Source organism: Eurosta solidaginis, chromosome 2, assembly GCF_040869045.1.
Source record: "Eurosta solidaginis isolate ZX-2024a chromosome 2, ASM4086904v1, whole genome shotgun sequence".
NCBI lineage: Eukaryota > Metazoa > Arthropoda > Insecta > Diptera > Tephritidae > Eurosta > Eurosta solidaginis.
In genome coordinates, this window is record NC_090320.1 from 272,061,971 (window position 1) to 272,079,775 (window position 17,805).

The 17,805-nt window shown below is 37.1% G+C and overlaps 1 protein-coding gene across 1 annotated transcript in view; it reads left to right on the plus strand.

Moving 5' to 3' along the window:
• LOC137240989 (zinc finger protein 430-like) overlaps nt 1-17,805 on the plus strand; it is a 94,261-nt gene that overhangs the window by 61,927 nt on the left and 14,529 nt on the right. Inside the window, exons 5-6 of the mRNA XM_067768091.1 lie at nt 16,864-17,255; nt 17,317-17,415. Of these exons, the coding sequence (XP_067624192.1) occupies nt 16,864-17,255; nt 17,317-17,415 (491 nt within the window). The remainder of the gene's footprint in view (nt 1-16,863; nt 17,256-17,316; nt 17,416-17,805) is intronic.

Genomic DNA, 17,805 nt, shown 5'->3' on the forward strand with positions numbered 1-17,805 from the left:
CCTTTGATCGCATTGCACCAAAGACATTTTTAAACACGTCTTGGTTTAAGCGATATGTTAAAATATAGCTAAACCCAAATTTTTGCCTTACAAAACCGAATAAGGATCTTAGAGACTCGTTGCTCACTAATATTTCTTTTTGATAAGGAAGAAGGGAATCTGTGTCTGGAGCTCTGTTGTTGTATGCGAACGAGTCTACTATCTCTAAAATTTTCAATTGGTTGTCCAAATCTAAGTCGAGTGGTTTTTTTGGACGGAAAATTTTGAATAGTTGTAAGTTTTGAATTCATGAGGTCGAACCACTGATCTATAGCTTCTATAAAGTCAGCTGTATCAAGGGCGTTGTACAAATCTTCTCCCATTTGATAGCATCGTTTTATCACACTTGCTGTGGTATGCGAAAATAGCTGGGATGCAAGGGACATTTTTGTCGGCCAGCGTGATGTACTGTCAAATGTTTTTCCCGCAGCTTATACAAAATCGATAGATCGGACGAGGAAGTACACGTCATAGCTTGACTTATAGTTGTTGGGGTGATTATTTTTCCACGAAAGTAAGATATGTCATCCATGAAATGGTTTCGAATAAACTTCAGTAAATGAGGTGGACAGTACTTCAAACCGTATCAAACAATAAAACCCATGCCAGGGCTTTGCCTATGACATCGTGAAAAGAGCATCGATCCTAAGAAAGGGATGATGTGTCGGTGTGAATTTCAAGGTAAACCCTTTAAAGCCGACGAAACGACCCCAGCGGGTTAAGGGCTTAGAATATTCCCGCGGTTGCATTGCCTGTCGTAAGAGCAGACCAAAATGCCCAACTCCTTAGTTCGAGGCAATCCTTCACCTGACCCCAACTACACCTAGCAGTAGATCAGTCAAACGAAACCTGGTCATGTTATCCCACAACATGGATAAACTGAGAATAAAAACTCAATATATCAACTTCCGAAGGACACACCAGCAAAACTAACAATGTGGATACCCCACGACAGTCAAACCGCACGACAGTGAAGCCGCACTCAATACGAATTCGCTCTTCGAAATAAATTCAGCGCTACTTCTGGAATGTGTAGAAAATCGAAGCCGCGTAGGAGCTCGCAGTGGTGGTTGCTGGTCCCCGGTCACAGACGGATGGAAAGCTATGAGCAAGAGTGATTCAAGAACAATTATTATTAAAGGATATAATTGCAAAACGACCAAATGACACGTACCGATATTTTGAGCTATCAGCAGAGAATGCCAAGTAAATTTTTGCGCTCATCTAACAAATGATGAGAAGACCGACTTCCGGATGATGTGCTATTGGATTAGCGTGTTTATGATTTTAAATTTGTATTTAATCATGCAGTCGCAGTTATTTTCAAATGTTTTTGATTATCATTGCAAAAACAAAGCTTCTCCTCATAGATTAGTTTCAGAAGGTGTGCATTAACGAGGCAAGGAATTTGGCACAAAATAAAAAATATAAGACTCAGAAATAAATCCTATTAGTTGATGAAGTTCATCTACATTGTATGTGAATTTCATTATAAATTGTTGAAAGAAATTTAACAAATCTTTGTTTTTCTTGCTACACACTTACACTTTCTTTTTGATTTCACTAATAGCACCATCCACATCCGCTTCAATATCAAATACGCGATACCATTCCAATATCAAATGTGGAGAGCCTGTTTTAGGAAAAATGGTTATATCTTTTTCGAAAACTTATTTTTTTCTTACTTACAATATATTTCCGCAATTTTTCGATAGAGAAATAAAGTAGTGCCTACTAATTTATTTTTAGATGTTTGCTCCCATTTTTTTCAATTTCGTACGGAAATATAATAAATTATGTAGGATTGGTATCACTTTATTACATATATGTTTTATGCATGCCGATCATGTCAGAATGTTGGAACTAACAGCCTAATTGTGTATCTCGAACGATAAGTAAGAGGAACGAATCATCTGCTGACGTTTTCGTCTCTTGTTGCGATCGCGTATCTCCAACGTTCATCTCTGCTTATACTTAAATCCCGAAATTAACTTCCCGTAACGTATACTATTGCGATGTATGATCCGATGATTATATCGAGATTTTTGAGGAGGGGTTAAACGGAAATATTGAAAATTTGTTATAAAAATTAAAAACAAAAAAAAAAAACAAAAAAACAAGTAAGAAAGGCTAAGTTCGGGTGTAACAGAACATTACATACTCAGCTGAGAGCTTTGGAGACAAAATAAGGAAAAATCAACATGTAGGAAAATGAATCTAGGGTAACCCTGGAATGTGTTTGTATGAAATGGGTATCAAATGGAAGATATTAAAGAGTATTTTAGAAGGGAGTGGGCCATAGTTCTATTGGTGGACGCCATTTCGGGATATCGCCATAAAGGTGAACCAGGTGTGACTCTATAATGTGTTTGTACGATATGGGTATCAAATTAAAGGTATTAATGAGGGTTTTAAAAGGGTGGCCCTTAGTTGTATATGTGAAGGCGTTTTCGAGATATCGACCAAAATGTGGACCAGGACGACCCAGTACATCATCTGTCGGGTATCGCTAATTTATTTATATATGTAATACCACGAACAGTAATCCTGCCCAGATTCCAAGGGCTTTTGATTTCGCCCTGCAGAACTTTTTCATTTTCTTCTACTTAATATGGCAGGTGTCACACCCATTTTACAAAGTTTTTTCTAAAGTTATATTTTGCGTCAATAAACCAATCCAATCACAATCCATATGGTATAGCACGAACAGTATTCCTGCCATAATTCCTCCCTGCAGAACCTTTTCATTTTCTTCTACATAATATGGTAGGTGTCACACCCATTTTACAAAGTTTTTTTCTAAAGTGATATTTTGCGTCAATAAACCAATCCAATTACCATGTTTCATCCCTTTTTTCGTATTTGGTATAGAACTATGGCATTTTTTTCATTTTTCGAAATTTTCGATATCGAAAAAGTGGGCGTGGTCATAGTCGGATTTCGCCCATTTTTAATACCAAGATAAAGTGAGTTCAGATAAGTACGTGAACTAAGTTTAGTAAACATATATCGATTTTTGCCGTGTTAGCGGCCGAGAGGAAGGACAAACGGTCGACTGTGTATAAAAACTGGGCGTAGCTTCAACCGATTTCGCCCATTTTCACAGAAAACAGCTACCGATATAGAAGCTATGCCCTTAACAAATTTCACACGGATTGGTAAATTTTTGTTCGACTTATGGCATAAAAAGTATTCTAGACAAATTAAATGAAAAATGACGGAGCCACGGCAATTTTGAAATTTTCTTTTATTTTTGTATTTTGTTGCACCATATCATTATTGGGGTTGAATGTTGACATAATTTACTTATATACTGTAAAGATATTAAATTTTTTGTTAAAATTTGACTTTTGAATCATCCGATTTTGCTAATTTTTATTTACAACACATATAGTAATAGGAGTAACTTTCTTGCCATATTTCATCCTGATATCTTCAACGACTGCCAAATTACAGCTTGCAAAACTTTTAAATCACCTTCTTTTAAAAGTGGGCAGTGACACGCCCATTGTCCAAAATTATACTAGTTTTCTATTCTGCGTCATAAGGTGAACCCACCTACCAAGTTTCATCGCTTTATCCGTCCTTGGTAAAGAATTATCGCACTTTTTCGGTTTTTCGAAATTTTCGATATCGAAAAAGTGGGCGTGGTTATCTTCCGATTTCATTCATTTTAAATAGCGATCTGAGATGAGTACCCAGGAACTTACATACCAAATTTCATTAAGATACCTCAAAATTTACTCAAGTTACCGTGTTTACGGACGGATGGACGGACGGACATGGCTAAATGAATTTCTTTTTTCGCCCACATCATTTTGATATATAGAAGTCTATATCTATCTCGATTAGTTTATGCCGTTACAGGGTACCGTTATGCGAACAAAATTAATATACTCTGTGAGCTCTGCTCAGCTGAGTATAAAAATCTTGTTTAATTTTGTGATCTAACTAAAATCCTAGAAATAGTTCGAAGGACTTGTGAACTAACACCTTGAGTGAACTTAAAAAACTAACTGTATTTTGGGAGAACTTCAGAATCAATATTTGGGAATAAGGCCGGGCTTTTCAGTGCGAGTTTGAACTACAGTTAAAGTTAACTAGAGTGAGACCTTTTCACTTTCTTCTATAACATACAATTTTGCTGCTCATATCAGCTTAAGCGGCCGAAGTGGCAGGGTTAAATTCTAATCAACTTTAACTGGAGTTTAACCTCGCTCTTAAAAACTGAACCTTAGTATGGTATCTATAATAAATTGTTTTGAAATTATTTCCAGAAATAATTTTTGAATCATTTCGGAATTTTTATAAATGATACGTCGATCTTTTATGGATAACTTTCATATAATTTTCAGGATCTTTTCGGGAAATGCTTTACATTGTTTCTGGCAATTTCTATGATATTTTGTGGTGGTTTCAGACAAATTTGTCATCGGCTTAAAAGAAAGAGTGAGAGCTTTTATTGAGTTTTTGGAATAAAATCATAAACTCTTTTTGTTGTTGTAGCGATAAAGACACTCACCCATATATGTAATACACATTATTACATATATGCACTCACCGAAGGTTTAAGGATTGTCATCGATGTAGGTAGTACTTTACCAGATATATGATGTAGATCCGGTATGCTCCGGTAACAAGCACCATCAAGCTACAAGCCCGACCATCTCGGGAACGATTTATTATGACCACATTATTGTTTGGAGAAGCTACTTTGGTATTAAACCAAATAAAAAAATATTTATCTTTTAAAATTTAAAAAATATTATTTTTATTGATTTGAAGTTATCATAAATTAATAATCAAAAATTTTTATTTGGACTTATTCAAAAATTTTCAAGTTAAAAAGAAAACTTAATTAAAAATTATTTTTAAAAATTAAAGTACAAAGTAGTTAACACTATATTTACTGTATACATCCATAAAATGTATACAATAATGAAAAATTCAATCTATTTTTAAAAAATTATTTTATTTATTTTTAAGTTGAAAAAAATATTAAGAAAAATTTATTTTCATTTTTGAAGTAATCAAAAATTTTCATTTTTAAAAAGGAAACTATTAAAAAATATTTAAAAATTAAATTATAAATTACAAAGTAAATATTGTTATAATAATTAACACTATATTTACTCCTGGCAGGATCGCCATTATATTCGGTATTAAACCAAAATAAAACAAGTAAGGAAGGCTAAGTTCGGGTGTAACCGAACATTACATACTCAGTTGAGAGCTGTGGAGACAAAGTAAGGGAAATCACCATGTTGTAAAAGGAACCTAGGGTAACCCTGGAATGTGTTTGTATGACATGTGTATCAAATGGAAGGTATTAAAGAATATTTTAAGAGGAAGTGGGCCATAGATCTATAGATGGACGCCATTTAGGGATATCGCCATAAAGGTGGACCAGGCCTGACTCGAGAATTTGTTTGTACGATATGGGTATCAAATAAAAGGTATTAATGAGTATTTTAAAAGAGCGTGGGCCTAAGTTCTATAGATGGACGCCTTTTCGAGATATCGCCATAAAGATGGACCAGGAGTGACTCTAGAATTTGTGTGTACGATATGAGTATCAATTGAAAGGTGTTAATGAGTATTTTAAGAGGGCGTGGGCCTTAGTTCTATATGTGGACGCCTTTTCGAGATATCGCCATAAATGTGGACCAGGGGTGAGTCTAGAATTTGTTTGTACTATATGGGTATCAAATGAAAGGTGTTAATGAGTATTTTAAAAGGGAGTGGGCCTTAGTTCTATAGGTAGACGCCTTTTCGGAATATCGTTATAAAAGTGGACCTGGGTTGACTCTAGAATGCGTTTGTAAAATATGGGTGTCAAACGAAAAGTGTAATAAGTGTTTTAAAAGGGAGTGGGCCTTTGTTCTATGGGTGGACGCCTTTTCGGGATATCGTCATAAACGTGGACCAGGGGTGACTCTAAAATGCGTTTGTACAATATGGGTATCAAATGAAAGGTGCTAATGAGTATTTTAAAAGGGTGTGGGCCTTAGTTCTATAGGTGGACACCTTTTCGAGATATCGCCATAAAGGTGGACCAGGGGTGACTCTAGAATTTGTTTGTACGATATGGGTATCAAATGAAAGGTGTTAATGAGTATTTTAAAAGGGCGTGGGTCTTAGTTCTATAGGTGGACGCCTTTTCGAGATATCTCCATAAAGGTAGACCAGGGGTGACTCTAGAATTTGTTTGTACGATATGGGTATCACATGAAAGGTGTTAATGAGTATTTTAAAAGGGAGTGGGCCTTAGTTCTATAGGTGGATGCTTTTTCGAGATATCGCCATAAAGGTGGGCCAGGGGTGACTCTAGAACTTTTGTGTACGATATGGGTATCAAATGAAAGGTGTTAATGAGTATTTTAAAAGGGTGTGGGCCTTAGTTCTATAGGTGGACGCCTTTTCGAGATATCGCCATAAAGGTGAACCAGGGGTGACTCTAGAATTTGATTGTACGATATGGGTATCAAATGAAAGGTGTTAATGAGTATTTTAAAAGGGCGTGGGCCTTAGTTCTATATGTGGATGCCTTTTCGAGATATCGACATAAAGGTGGACCAGGGGTGACTCTAGAATTTGTTTATACGATGTGTGTATCAAATGAAATGTGTTAATGAGTATTTTAAAAGGGAGTGGGCTTTAGTTCTATAGGTGGATGCCTTTTCGAGATATCGCCATAAAGGTGGGACAGGGGTGACTCTAGAATTTTTTTGTACGATATGGGTATCAAATGAAAGGTGTTAATGAGTATTTTAAAAAGGCGTGGGCCTTAGTTCTATAGGTGGACGCCTTGTCGAGATATCGACATAAAGGTGGACCAGGGGTGACTCTAGAATTTGTTTATACGATGTGGGTATCAAATGAAAGGTGTTAATGAGTATTTTAAAAGGGAGTGGCCCTTAGTTGTATATGTGAAGGGGTTTTCGCGATATCTACCAAAATGTGGACCAGGGTGATCCAGAACATCATCTGTCGGGTACCGCTAGTTTATTTATATATGTAATACCACGTACAGTATTCCTTACAAGATTCCAAGGGCTTTTGATTTCGCCCTGCAAAACTTTTTCATTTTCTTCTACTTAATATGGTAGGTGTCACACCCATTTTTCCAAGTTTTTTTCTAAAGTTATATTTTGCGTCAATAGACCAATACAATTACCATGTTTCATCCATTTTTTCGTATTTTGGTATATAATTATGGCATTTTTTTCATTTTTCGTAATTTTCGATATCGAAAAAGTGGGCGTGGTCATAGTCGGATTTCGGCCATTTTTTATACAAATACAAAGTGAGTTCAGATAAGTACGTGAACTGAGTTTAGTAAAGATATATCGATTTTTGCTCAAGTTATCGTGTTAACGGCCGAGCGGAAGGACAGACGGTCGACTGTGTATAAAAACTGGGCGTGGCTTCAACCGATTTCGCCCTTTTTCACAGAAAACAGTTATCGTCCTAGAAGCTAAGCCTCTACCAAATTTCACAAGGATTGGTTAATTTTTGTTCCACTTATGGCATTACAAGCATCCTAGACAAATTAAATGAAAAAGGGCGGAGCCACGCCCATTTTGAAATTTTCTTTTATTTTTGTATTTTGTTGCACCATATCATTACTGGAGTTGAATGTTGGCATAATTTACTTATATGGTGTAAAGATATTAACTTTTCTTTTAAAATTTGAATTAAATTTTTTTTTTTTTTAAAGTGGGCTTGGTCGTTCTCCGATTTTGCAAATTTTTATTAAGCAGACATAAAGTAGTTATAAATTAATAATCAAAAATTTTTTATAAATTAATAATCAAAAATTTTTTTTTGAAGTTATCCAAAAATTTTCAAGTAAAAAAGAAAACTTAATTAAACATTGTTTTTAAAAATTAAAGTACAAAGTAGTTAACACTATAGCTACAAACTGCGCTGGCAACCCCTTGGGATCCCATTATAATCCCTTTCATCAAGATTTCTGATATATTTCTGTATTTTTGGAAAAATTTCAGTATTATTTGGGGATGATTTGTTTTGAGACTATTTCATTAGAATAGCTATTTATTTGTGGAATATTTTTTTTTTCGAGCTGTTGCATAATTTTAGATTTGTTAATGCTTTTTGCCGATGGCCCTTCGTTCGGATGGATTTAAATACATCATACAACTCATTGTAGTTTTCACAAGCGTGGTGTTTAAAAATATACTCCTTAAGACAATAAAAGACATTGGCGTATATTCATAGTCAAAATAAAATAAGTTTTAAATTTAGTTGCAGCTTTTTTGACAGATAGCTCATAGAAAATTATGTCAAAAAGCTGCAACTAAATTTAAAATCTATTTTATTTTGCACTTTCCTACGTGAATCGTGAACGTGTGAGGTTGGGATGGGCAGAGCGTCCTTGGGCCTGTCTTAAGGATATCGTCTGTCCTCCCAACATGAAGTGACAAATTTTTCTTGAAATATATATTACTGATTAAAAAAATCAAATTATTGTGGACTTTGTGACTGGCGTGGTGCCAATAAAAAACCCAGACAATTAACTGTTTTCTGAGAAATAACGGAGTTTGAGTGTGCTGAACGGAGCTACTGTGAATAACGGAGCTTTTGTGTATAACGGAGCCAATTAAAACCGTTACTGCTTTTTGGTTATATACATAACGAAATACAACGGAATAGTGAAAAAATGTGGCGACAAGCTACATATTGATACAACACAGAATTAGATAAAAGAAAATTCTAGAAATGAGATTTCAAAACTGGCGTGGTGCCAATTTAATAACCAATATCATCTATATAAATAAAAATCAAATTCTGTGTGTGTGTGTGTGTTCGATATGGAAACGTATTTCCCACATTTCAATCATCACCAAATTTTGGTTATGGGTTCCTTCGTTCAACGGGAAGGTTTTAGGCTAAAAATAATTTCTATATATAAAAGGGGCGTGGCACCTCCCATACAAATGGAATCTTTGGTACTGCATAACTTTGAAGGTATACATTCCAGAACATTGAAATTCAGTAAGGAGTTATATGAGGTCAATCCCTAACACCACCAAGAAAATATGGAATTGGGAATAGGGGACGTGGCACTTCCCATACAAATGGAATATATTATACTGCATATATCTGGATGTCGTAATGGTAGGATAATTAAAATTGGTAAGGAGCTATGTGACATTAAGTCCTAAAACCTCCAGTAAAATATGGAATGGGGAAAAACTATGGCTGCCGTACAAACTTAAGTTATTTTAACACCTAAAGTTCGACTGCATTGTTGAGTTTAGCTGTTTTGCCTTTTGGACGTTTAGTAATCTGCCGCTGTTAAAAAAACTGTTTAGCTTCAGTCTTTCTACATTTATATATATAAAAATCAGATTATGTGTGTGTGTGTGTGTGTGTGTGTTCGCTATGGAAACGTATTTCCCACTCTTCAATCATCACCAAATTTTAGTTATAGGCTCCTCCGATCAACGGGAAGGTTTTAGGCTAAAAATAATTTCGATATATAAAAGGGGCGTGGCACCTCCCATACAAATTGAATCTTTGGTACTGCATAACTTTGAAGGTATACATGCCAGAACATTGAAATTCAGTAAGGAGTTATACGAGGTCAATCCCTAACACCACCAAGAAAATGTGGAATTGGGAAAAAGGGGGCGTGGCACCTCCCATGTAAATGGAATATATTATACTGCATATCTCTGGATGTAGTGATGGTAGGATAATGAAAATTGGTAAGGAACTATATGACTTTAAGTCCTAACACCTCCAGTAAAATGTGGAATGGGGAAAAAAGGGGCGTGGCACCTTCCCTACAAATGGGATTTTTCAGAGCTATGGCTGCCGTACAAACTTAAGTTATTTTAACACCTAAAGTTTGACTGCATTGTTGAGTTTGAATGTTATGCTTTTTGGACGTTTAGTAATCTGCCGCAGTTAAAAAATTTTTTTAGTTTTAGTCTATCTACATCTTCTATAATAATCAAATTTTGTGGGTGTGTTCCCTAAGAAAACGTGTTTCCAATACTTCAATTATCACCAAATTTTGGCTGTAGGTTCCTTCGATCAAGACGAAACTTTTTCATATTTCAGAATTAAGAATTTTAAATTTAAATGTTTTTGTTTTTTGGCTATGCAAACGAACTATCAAAAAGGGCGTGGCACCTTCCCTACAAATGGTATTTTTCAGAACTATGACTGCCGTACAAACTTAAGTTATTTTAACACCAAACGAACTATCAAAAAGGGCGTGGCACCTTCCCTACAAATGTTATTTTTCAGAACTATTACTGCCGTACAAACTTAAGTTATTTTAACACTAAAGTTTGACTGCATTGTTGAGTTTGGCTGTTATGCTTTTGGGACGTTTAGTAATCTGCCGCAGTTAAAAAAATTTTTTAGTTTCACTCTATCTAGATCTTCTATAAAAATCAAATTCTGTGTGTGTGTTCCCTATGAAAACGTGTTTCCCATACTTAAATCATCACCAAATTTTGGCTGTAGGTTCCTTCGATCAAGAAGAAAGTTTTTCATATTTTAGAATTAAGAATTTTAAATTTAAATGTTTTTGTTTTTTGGCTATGCAAACGAACTATAAAAAGGGGCGTGGCACTTTCCTACAAATGGGATTTTTCAGAACTGTGGCTGCCGTACAAACTTAAGTTGTTTTAACACCTAAAGTTTTACTGCATTGTTGAGTTTGGCTGTTATGCTTTTTGGACGTTTAGTAATCTGCCGCAGTTGAAAAAAATTTTTTGTTTCAGTCTATCTACATCTTCTATAAAAATCAAATTTTGTGTGTGTTCCCTATGAAAATGTGTTTCCCATACTTCAATCATCACCAAGTTTTGGCTGTAGGTTCTTTCGATCAAGACGAAGGTTTTCATATTTCAGAATTAAAAATTTTAAATTTAAATGTTTTTGTTTTTTGGCTATGCGAACGAACTATCTTAGCTCCTAAAAATGATCATGTTAATAGTATCAATGATCACATTAAAAACCAATTTCCTGGTGAAGTGGCGAAATAGAAACCGATCGACACAGTTACAGATGAAGATAAAATTGTGAATTATCCAATTGAATTTCTAAACTCCTTAGAACCAAAAGGAATGCCTGCGCATATATCAACTTCGAAAATTGGCTCACCAATCATGCTTCTTCGGAATTTAAACCCACCAAAATTGTACAATGGAACCAGATTTTGCGTTTAGAAATTAATGCCGAATGTAATCGAAGCAACAATCATCAGCGGTAAAAGCAAAGGTGAAGATGTGCTCATACCACGGGTCCCAATGATTCTGCAGATTTGCCATTCAATTTTAAGTGCTTACAGTTTCCTGTACGCCTTGCGTTTGCAACTACAATCAACAAAGCACAAGGACAATCGCTTACTGTTGCAGGCTTAAATTTATAGAGCCCGTGCTTTTCCCATGGCCAGCTATATGTTGCTTGCTCTAGAGTTGGAACACCAAAAAATTTGTTTATCTTTGCACCTAACGAATAAATCAAAACTATTTTGTACCCACATATATTACAAGAATGTTTTAACAGAAAATATCACCAAATATGCGTACAAAATACAATTCAATTTACAGAACAATAAATTAAATTATCAACAAACAAAACAGAAAATATAACGCAACATTCATTCGATCTCGGGCGGTACAACGTACGCCGGGTAAAGCTAGTTTTATATACATTTTGATCTAGCATTATCGATTTAGTCGAAGCCAATCACCCTGAAACTATTGTGACGAATATTAGTGACACTAAGTGATACTCACATCCCTTGTCTGATGCTAAGTAAATGAAGTCACAACAACAATAAAGCAGATAGTCACTTGTATCTACATAAACGAATCAATCATTATGTCTACACATATGTATGTACACGCAGCGGAGAAGCAACGCACAACCACATGCATATATCTGAGATACTCCCGAAAGTATACAATGAGAGAAGCTATAAAATCGTGCATCTGTAGTTACAGCTGAGAAATTTTATAGCTGATGGCCAACTTGTACATTCTGGAAATGGAAACGCCTAGAAGATGCGAACGAGCAAATCAGAGAGTATAAAAGGCAGCAACAGTAGAGGCGCGACAATCAGTTTGATTTAAGAAGCCACCTGGCGAGCTATAGTAGTGTTATTGTGAAGTACGTTATATTGTGAAGAATATTATTATTGAATAGTGGAGTTATTTATTCAACAGTTTAGTGATTCGAACTTAGCAGAAGGTTGCAAATAAGAGGATTTGCAGTAAATTCGTTACAATTGGTGTCAGAAGAGGAATTGTTGAATAAATTCCGAAGACTTCGAATACAACTTGGACATGGCAAAGTGGAGTGAATTGAAGACCCAGCAGCTGAAGAAGGAGTTGGAGAGCCGTGGATTGAACACAAGCGGCATTAAAATCGAACTTCAAGCACGACTACGAGAGGCAATGGAAGCGGAAGGAACTAACGTGGAAGAGTATGTCTTTCCTCTTGATGGCGAGGAGGCAACAAAAATTGAAGAGAAAAATGAAACATCGCACAGACTTGAACATGATATTGGCTGCAATATCTGCACAAACATCGACAGCAACATCAATGTCGTCGCAAATGTCATCTCAACTGGAAGAACAGAAGACATATATGGCATCTCAACTAGAATCCCAGGAGAACCGTATAACATCCAAGATGGAAGAACAGAAGACATATATGGCATCCAAGATGGAATCACAGGAGACATGTATTGCAGAAATGTCATCTGAAATAACAGCGAAGATTGAAGCACAAGAGGCACGAATATCCGAAATGTCGGCGCAAATTTCGGCACAGATATCATCGCAGGTCTCTGATCAACTGGAAGAGCAAGAAGGACGTATTTCCTCGAAGTATGAGGCGCAAGATACAAAAACTTTACAGTTTGAAGAAAAAATCGAGGCTGAGGTGGATGCTTTGAAAGGACGTATCGAGCAGTTGCAACTAAACCGCCCAGCAGTTTCAACGAGTAATCCAAAGGTAAAAACACCATCCTTTGACGGTCTGTTCCTTTCCAGGCCTTTAAGCTACATTTTGAGAAGACCGCAACAGTGAACAACTGGAATACTGAAGATAAAGTTGCTGCACTCTTCGTAGCTTTGAAAGGACCAGCTGCCGAAATCTTACAGACTATTCCAGAGTACGAACGGAATAGTTATGACGCATTGATGGCTGCTGTAGAACGGCGATACGGAAGCAAACATAGAAAACAGATATACCAAATTGAGTTGCAAAACCGTCACCAAAGAGCGAATGAGACTTTGCAGGAGTTTGCCTCGGATGTTGAAAGATTGGCTCATCTCGCAAATGCGGACGCACCCGTGGAATATACCGAGAGAGTAAAAATCCAGAGTTTTATAAATGGCATACGGGACGTAGAAATGAAGCGAGCTACATACGCAAACCCAAAGCTTACATTTGCTGATTCAGGAAACAGCGTCGCTTCTGTGTAAGCCAGTTTTCAAAGCACGTCGTGTGGAAGTAGAAAAGCCAGAGTGGGTAGACGCAATATTGGAGGCGCTGAAAGGATCGTAAAAGTGGAGTGAAAGAGTTCTCAAATGCTTCAAATGCGGGAAGCCCGGTCACACTGCACGTCATTGCGATCTTGGTCCTGGTAGTTCCAACTTGGGTGGCCGTAAACGCAAAGCTGGAGGAGGTGAGCAAGAGCGTGCCAGATGTAAAGATCGAGAGCTATATCCAGCTATTTAATGTCCTGTGATATCTGTGTCGCAAATTGGAAAGAAATCAAGCAGTCTTACCGTCAGAGGGAATGTGGAGGAGCGTGTACTGACTGTAGATTCCTTGATTCGATCTGATTTAGTCAACAGGAGAGTAAAACCGTTACCTGGAGCAAGGTTGCGTACGGTCACAGGCGAGTATAACCAAGTCCAGGGAGAAGTGATATGTGAAGTCTTAATTGGGAAGGTCATGGTTCTACACAAATTCATTGTGGCGGAGATTGTTGATGAAGTCATATTGGGAGTGGGCTTCTTAGTTGACCATGACATCAAGATCGATAAGCAGAGACGGGTTATGCGTTATGAGAACCAGGATGTACCACTTAACTTTAGTTTGGAGAAAGGGTTCAGCAGTAATCGAGTACTGGTGGAGAAGACTCGACAAATACCACGGAAGTCAACGGTAAAGGTTGATGGATCGAATGGGCCAAATAAAGCGAACTCAAAAGTACCTGCGAGAGAAACACTGGCATTGACAAAACCAAAGGGACGCACGAAAACGAAGGAAAGAATTTCCCAGAAGGAATCCGAGGGTAGTTTCATGCCAGCGCGCACTACTGTTGTGAAACGTCAAGACGATACTGATGATGCAAAGTCAATCCGTCAAGATCAAGCTCTGCGAAGTAGTTCTTCATTGATCAAACAACAGAGTGCGAGGGAACGATCCAGGATAATGAGTAGTAAGATGAAACGCAGGTACGATGAGAATAATAATCCGGTAGGTTTCTTGGAGGGAGATTTGACACTGTTATACAACCCTCACCGGCGGAAAGGTGTTCCAGGTGTTCCAAATTTCGGTGCAGTTGGGAAGGCCCGTACAAAGTTGTGAAGAAGATCAGTGATACCATTTACCGCATACAAACCATTGGGAAACCACCAAGTAGAAGAGTGGTACATTTGGAGATGCTAGCGGCGTTTGGATCGAGAGATTTGTCTGATCGGGACGATCAGACTTAGGTGGAGGGCAGTGTGACGAATATTATTGACACTAAGCGATACTCACATCCCTAGTCTGATGCTAAGTAAATGAAGTCACAACAACAATAAAGCAGACAGTCACTTGTATCTACATAAACGAATCAATCATTATGTCTACACATATGTACGTACACGCAGCGGAGAAGCAACGCACAACCACATGCATATATCTGAGATACTCCTGAAAGCAGGCATGCTTAACCAACGAACCGATATCATTTCGTTACGATAATTAACGTTAATAAACGAAACAAAGTCATTTCGTTTCATTTATTAACGTTAAAAACGTCAAATTAACGAAATGATTTTGTTTCGTTTTCTGCCATATCAAAACGAAATCAAATCGTTTATGTTGATTATTAATTTCAAACTATGCTGGCAAAGCTGATTGATGGCGGAGTCATTAAAGGTGAAAGCATTAGCCAAGCTGATTGCAACTTTTCTCATGAATTTTGACAGTACGAACATTTCAAAGAGTATTTTTGACATTGCTACCAACGAATCACACAAGCAAATTACATGGAGTTTGTGTGTGTATGTCCGCTCGCTGTTACCACCTTACGGCTTCACCATGGCTATAGCATTGCCAGCACAATTCAAACATAAAGTATCACGGTTTTGTTACCGTTTTTATCGTTAACGAAAGCTTTTCGTTTCGGCAAAGAGTATATATTTGTCAAGAGGCGTCACTCGATACTTTTGTTGTTGCCAAAGCAAATTACTCGGTGTTTTCTCAAGGTAGTCGTTGGTTTTTTTTTATCAGCTGTATTTATAAAAACGCCTTCTATACATATTCGTGGGGTATTTGTGTTTATTTTACTGATTGTATTAAATTAATTAATTAATTCTCTTTCCAAAAATCGTAATTATGCAAAGTCACTTTACCGCATAACTATATAGGATTCAATTAAAAAAAACTAAACAAAACTTCCTTGAGAATCACATTCGACATGACAGGGTTGCTTTGGCAACAACAAAGTATCGATTGACGCCTCTTAACAAATATATACTCTTTGGTTTCGGTTAAAAACGAGATACAATTTATCTTGATAATTTCTTTATCGATAATATTTCGAAGTGTTTCAACGGAAACGGTGGAAACTTTTTGATAAACGATTAGCTTAACGTTAAGGTGCATCCCTGCCTGAAAGTATGCAATGAGAGAAGCTATAAAATCGTACATCTGTAGTTACAGCTGAGAAATTTTATAGCTGATGGCCAACTTGTAGGTTCTGGAAATGGAAGCGCCTAGAAGATGCGAACGAGGAAATCAGAGTCCCCAGCGGGTAATGGGGTCAGAATATTCCCGCGGTAGGTATGCCTGTCGTAAGAGGCGACTAAAATACCTGATTCAAAGGGCTGTGTAGCGCAATATATAGTTTCTCCAAACCCAATTGTCTACCTCACCTATCCGCGGCGAATCCTGTTTCACTAACAGACGAGGCTCTGGCGACCCCAAGCTCCTCATGGAACCTGGTGATGGGAGGGAGGGGATGGCCTGAAGGTTTAATGTGGCCACATAAATCGTTTCCGAGGTGGTCGGGCTAGCACCTTAATGGTGCTGTGGTACCAGAGCGTACCGGATCTGTATCCGGCAAAGGACCATTACATCGATAACACTCCCCAAAGCCTTCGGGGAGCAACCTTATCGATACAACAACAACAGGAAATCAGAGAGTATAAAAGGCAGCAACAGTAAAGGCGCGACAATCAGTTTGATTTAAGAAGCCACCTGGCGAGCAATAGTAGTGTTATTCTGAAGTACGTTATATTGTGAAAACTTTAATAAAGGCCATTTTGCATTATTGAATAGTGGAGTTATTTATTCAACAGTTTAGTGATTCGAACTTAGCAGAAGGTTGCAAATAAGAGGATTTGCAGTAAATTCGTTACGGTATGTTGAGTAAATCCCAAAAAAGAAAAAAATATTTTATTTTGACTTTGACTATGCGCCATTGTTAATTGCCTATATTATTTTGATTAAATACTTTTGGGAATACTTTACGCCGTAATAACTATTGCTATGTATACTTCGTGTAAAAATATAAATATTTTTGATTAGTTAATTGATGTTTTTTTGCAGCAATGCTCCCGCCAATTCAAACAATCTGGTAGTTTATTGATTCATCAACGTACACACACTGGCGAACGACGTTTTCAATGCGAAATTTGTGCTAATTTATTCACAACGTCAAGCAATTTAAAGGCACACAAAGCCATACATTTGGAGTGTCGAGAATACCGTTGTCCGCAATGTGAACGCGATTTTAAGACGCTGCGCCAACTACGACGTCACGAAGCAGTACATAAAACTGTGAAGGAGCACATATGTGAAATCTGTCAAAAAGCATTCAACAAACGTAGCTACCTAAGGGATCATATAACGGCTATGCATCGTGGTGGTGGGCGGCGACATAAATGTGCCGAATGTGGTAAACTTTTTGGCAGACGATCAAATTTGGTGTCGCATATACGGTATTATTTGGAGAATTTTCAAAATGAGTAACTTGCAATCAATTATATTTTATAATTAAAGCATTCACTCAGGCGACAAACCTTTTCAATGCAAGCTATGTACATGGAAATTCAATCAATGCTCGGCATTGGCGCGTCATATGAAAAAACACTCAAAAAGGTATGTATTTTTTTATTCATTTATTTAAGGCCCGGTTTTTCAGTACAAGTTCAACTCAGTTTGTCAGCTAAGCCACGCTTAAACTTATTCTGTAGTTTTTCAGTCCACTTTAACTGAAGTTTAAGCTGAGCTTAAGCGACCGATCTGGCAGAGTTAAACTCTAGTTAACCTATCGGTGATTTGCGTTCGTTCCAAATGGCGTCGAATATACCCAACAAGCATGTGGGCTTGAGTACCATTAGAGCTCATGTTGTGTTCCAATGGTACATGAACCAGATACGGATAGAGATTTAACATGCAAATGCAACAACAATGTGATCCATGTGGTTTGAACCCGAAAACCACCGTAAATCCGCCACTGCCGAATTTCATCAAGATATCTCAAAATTT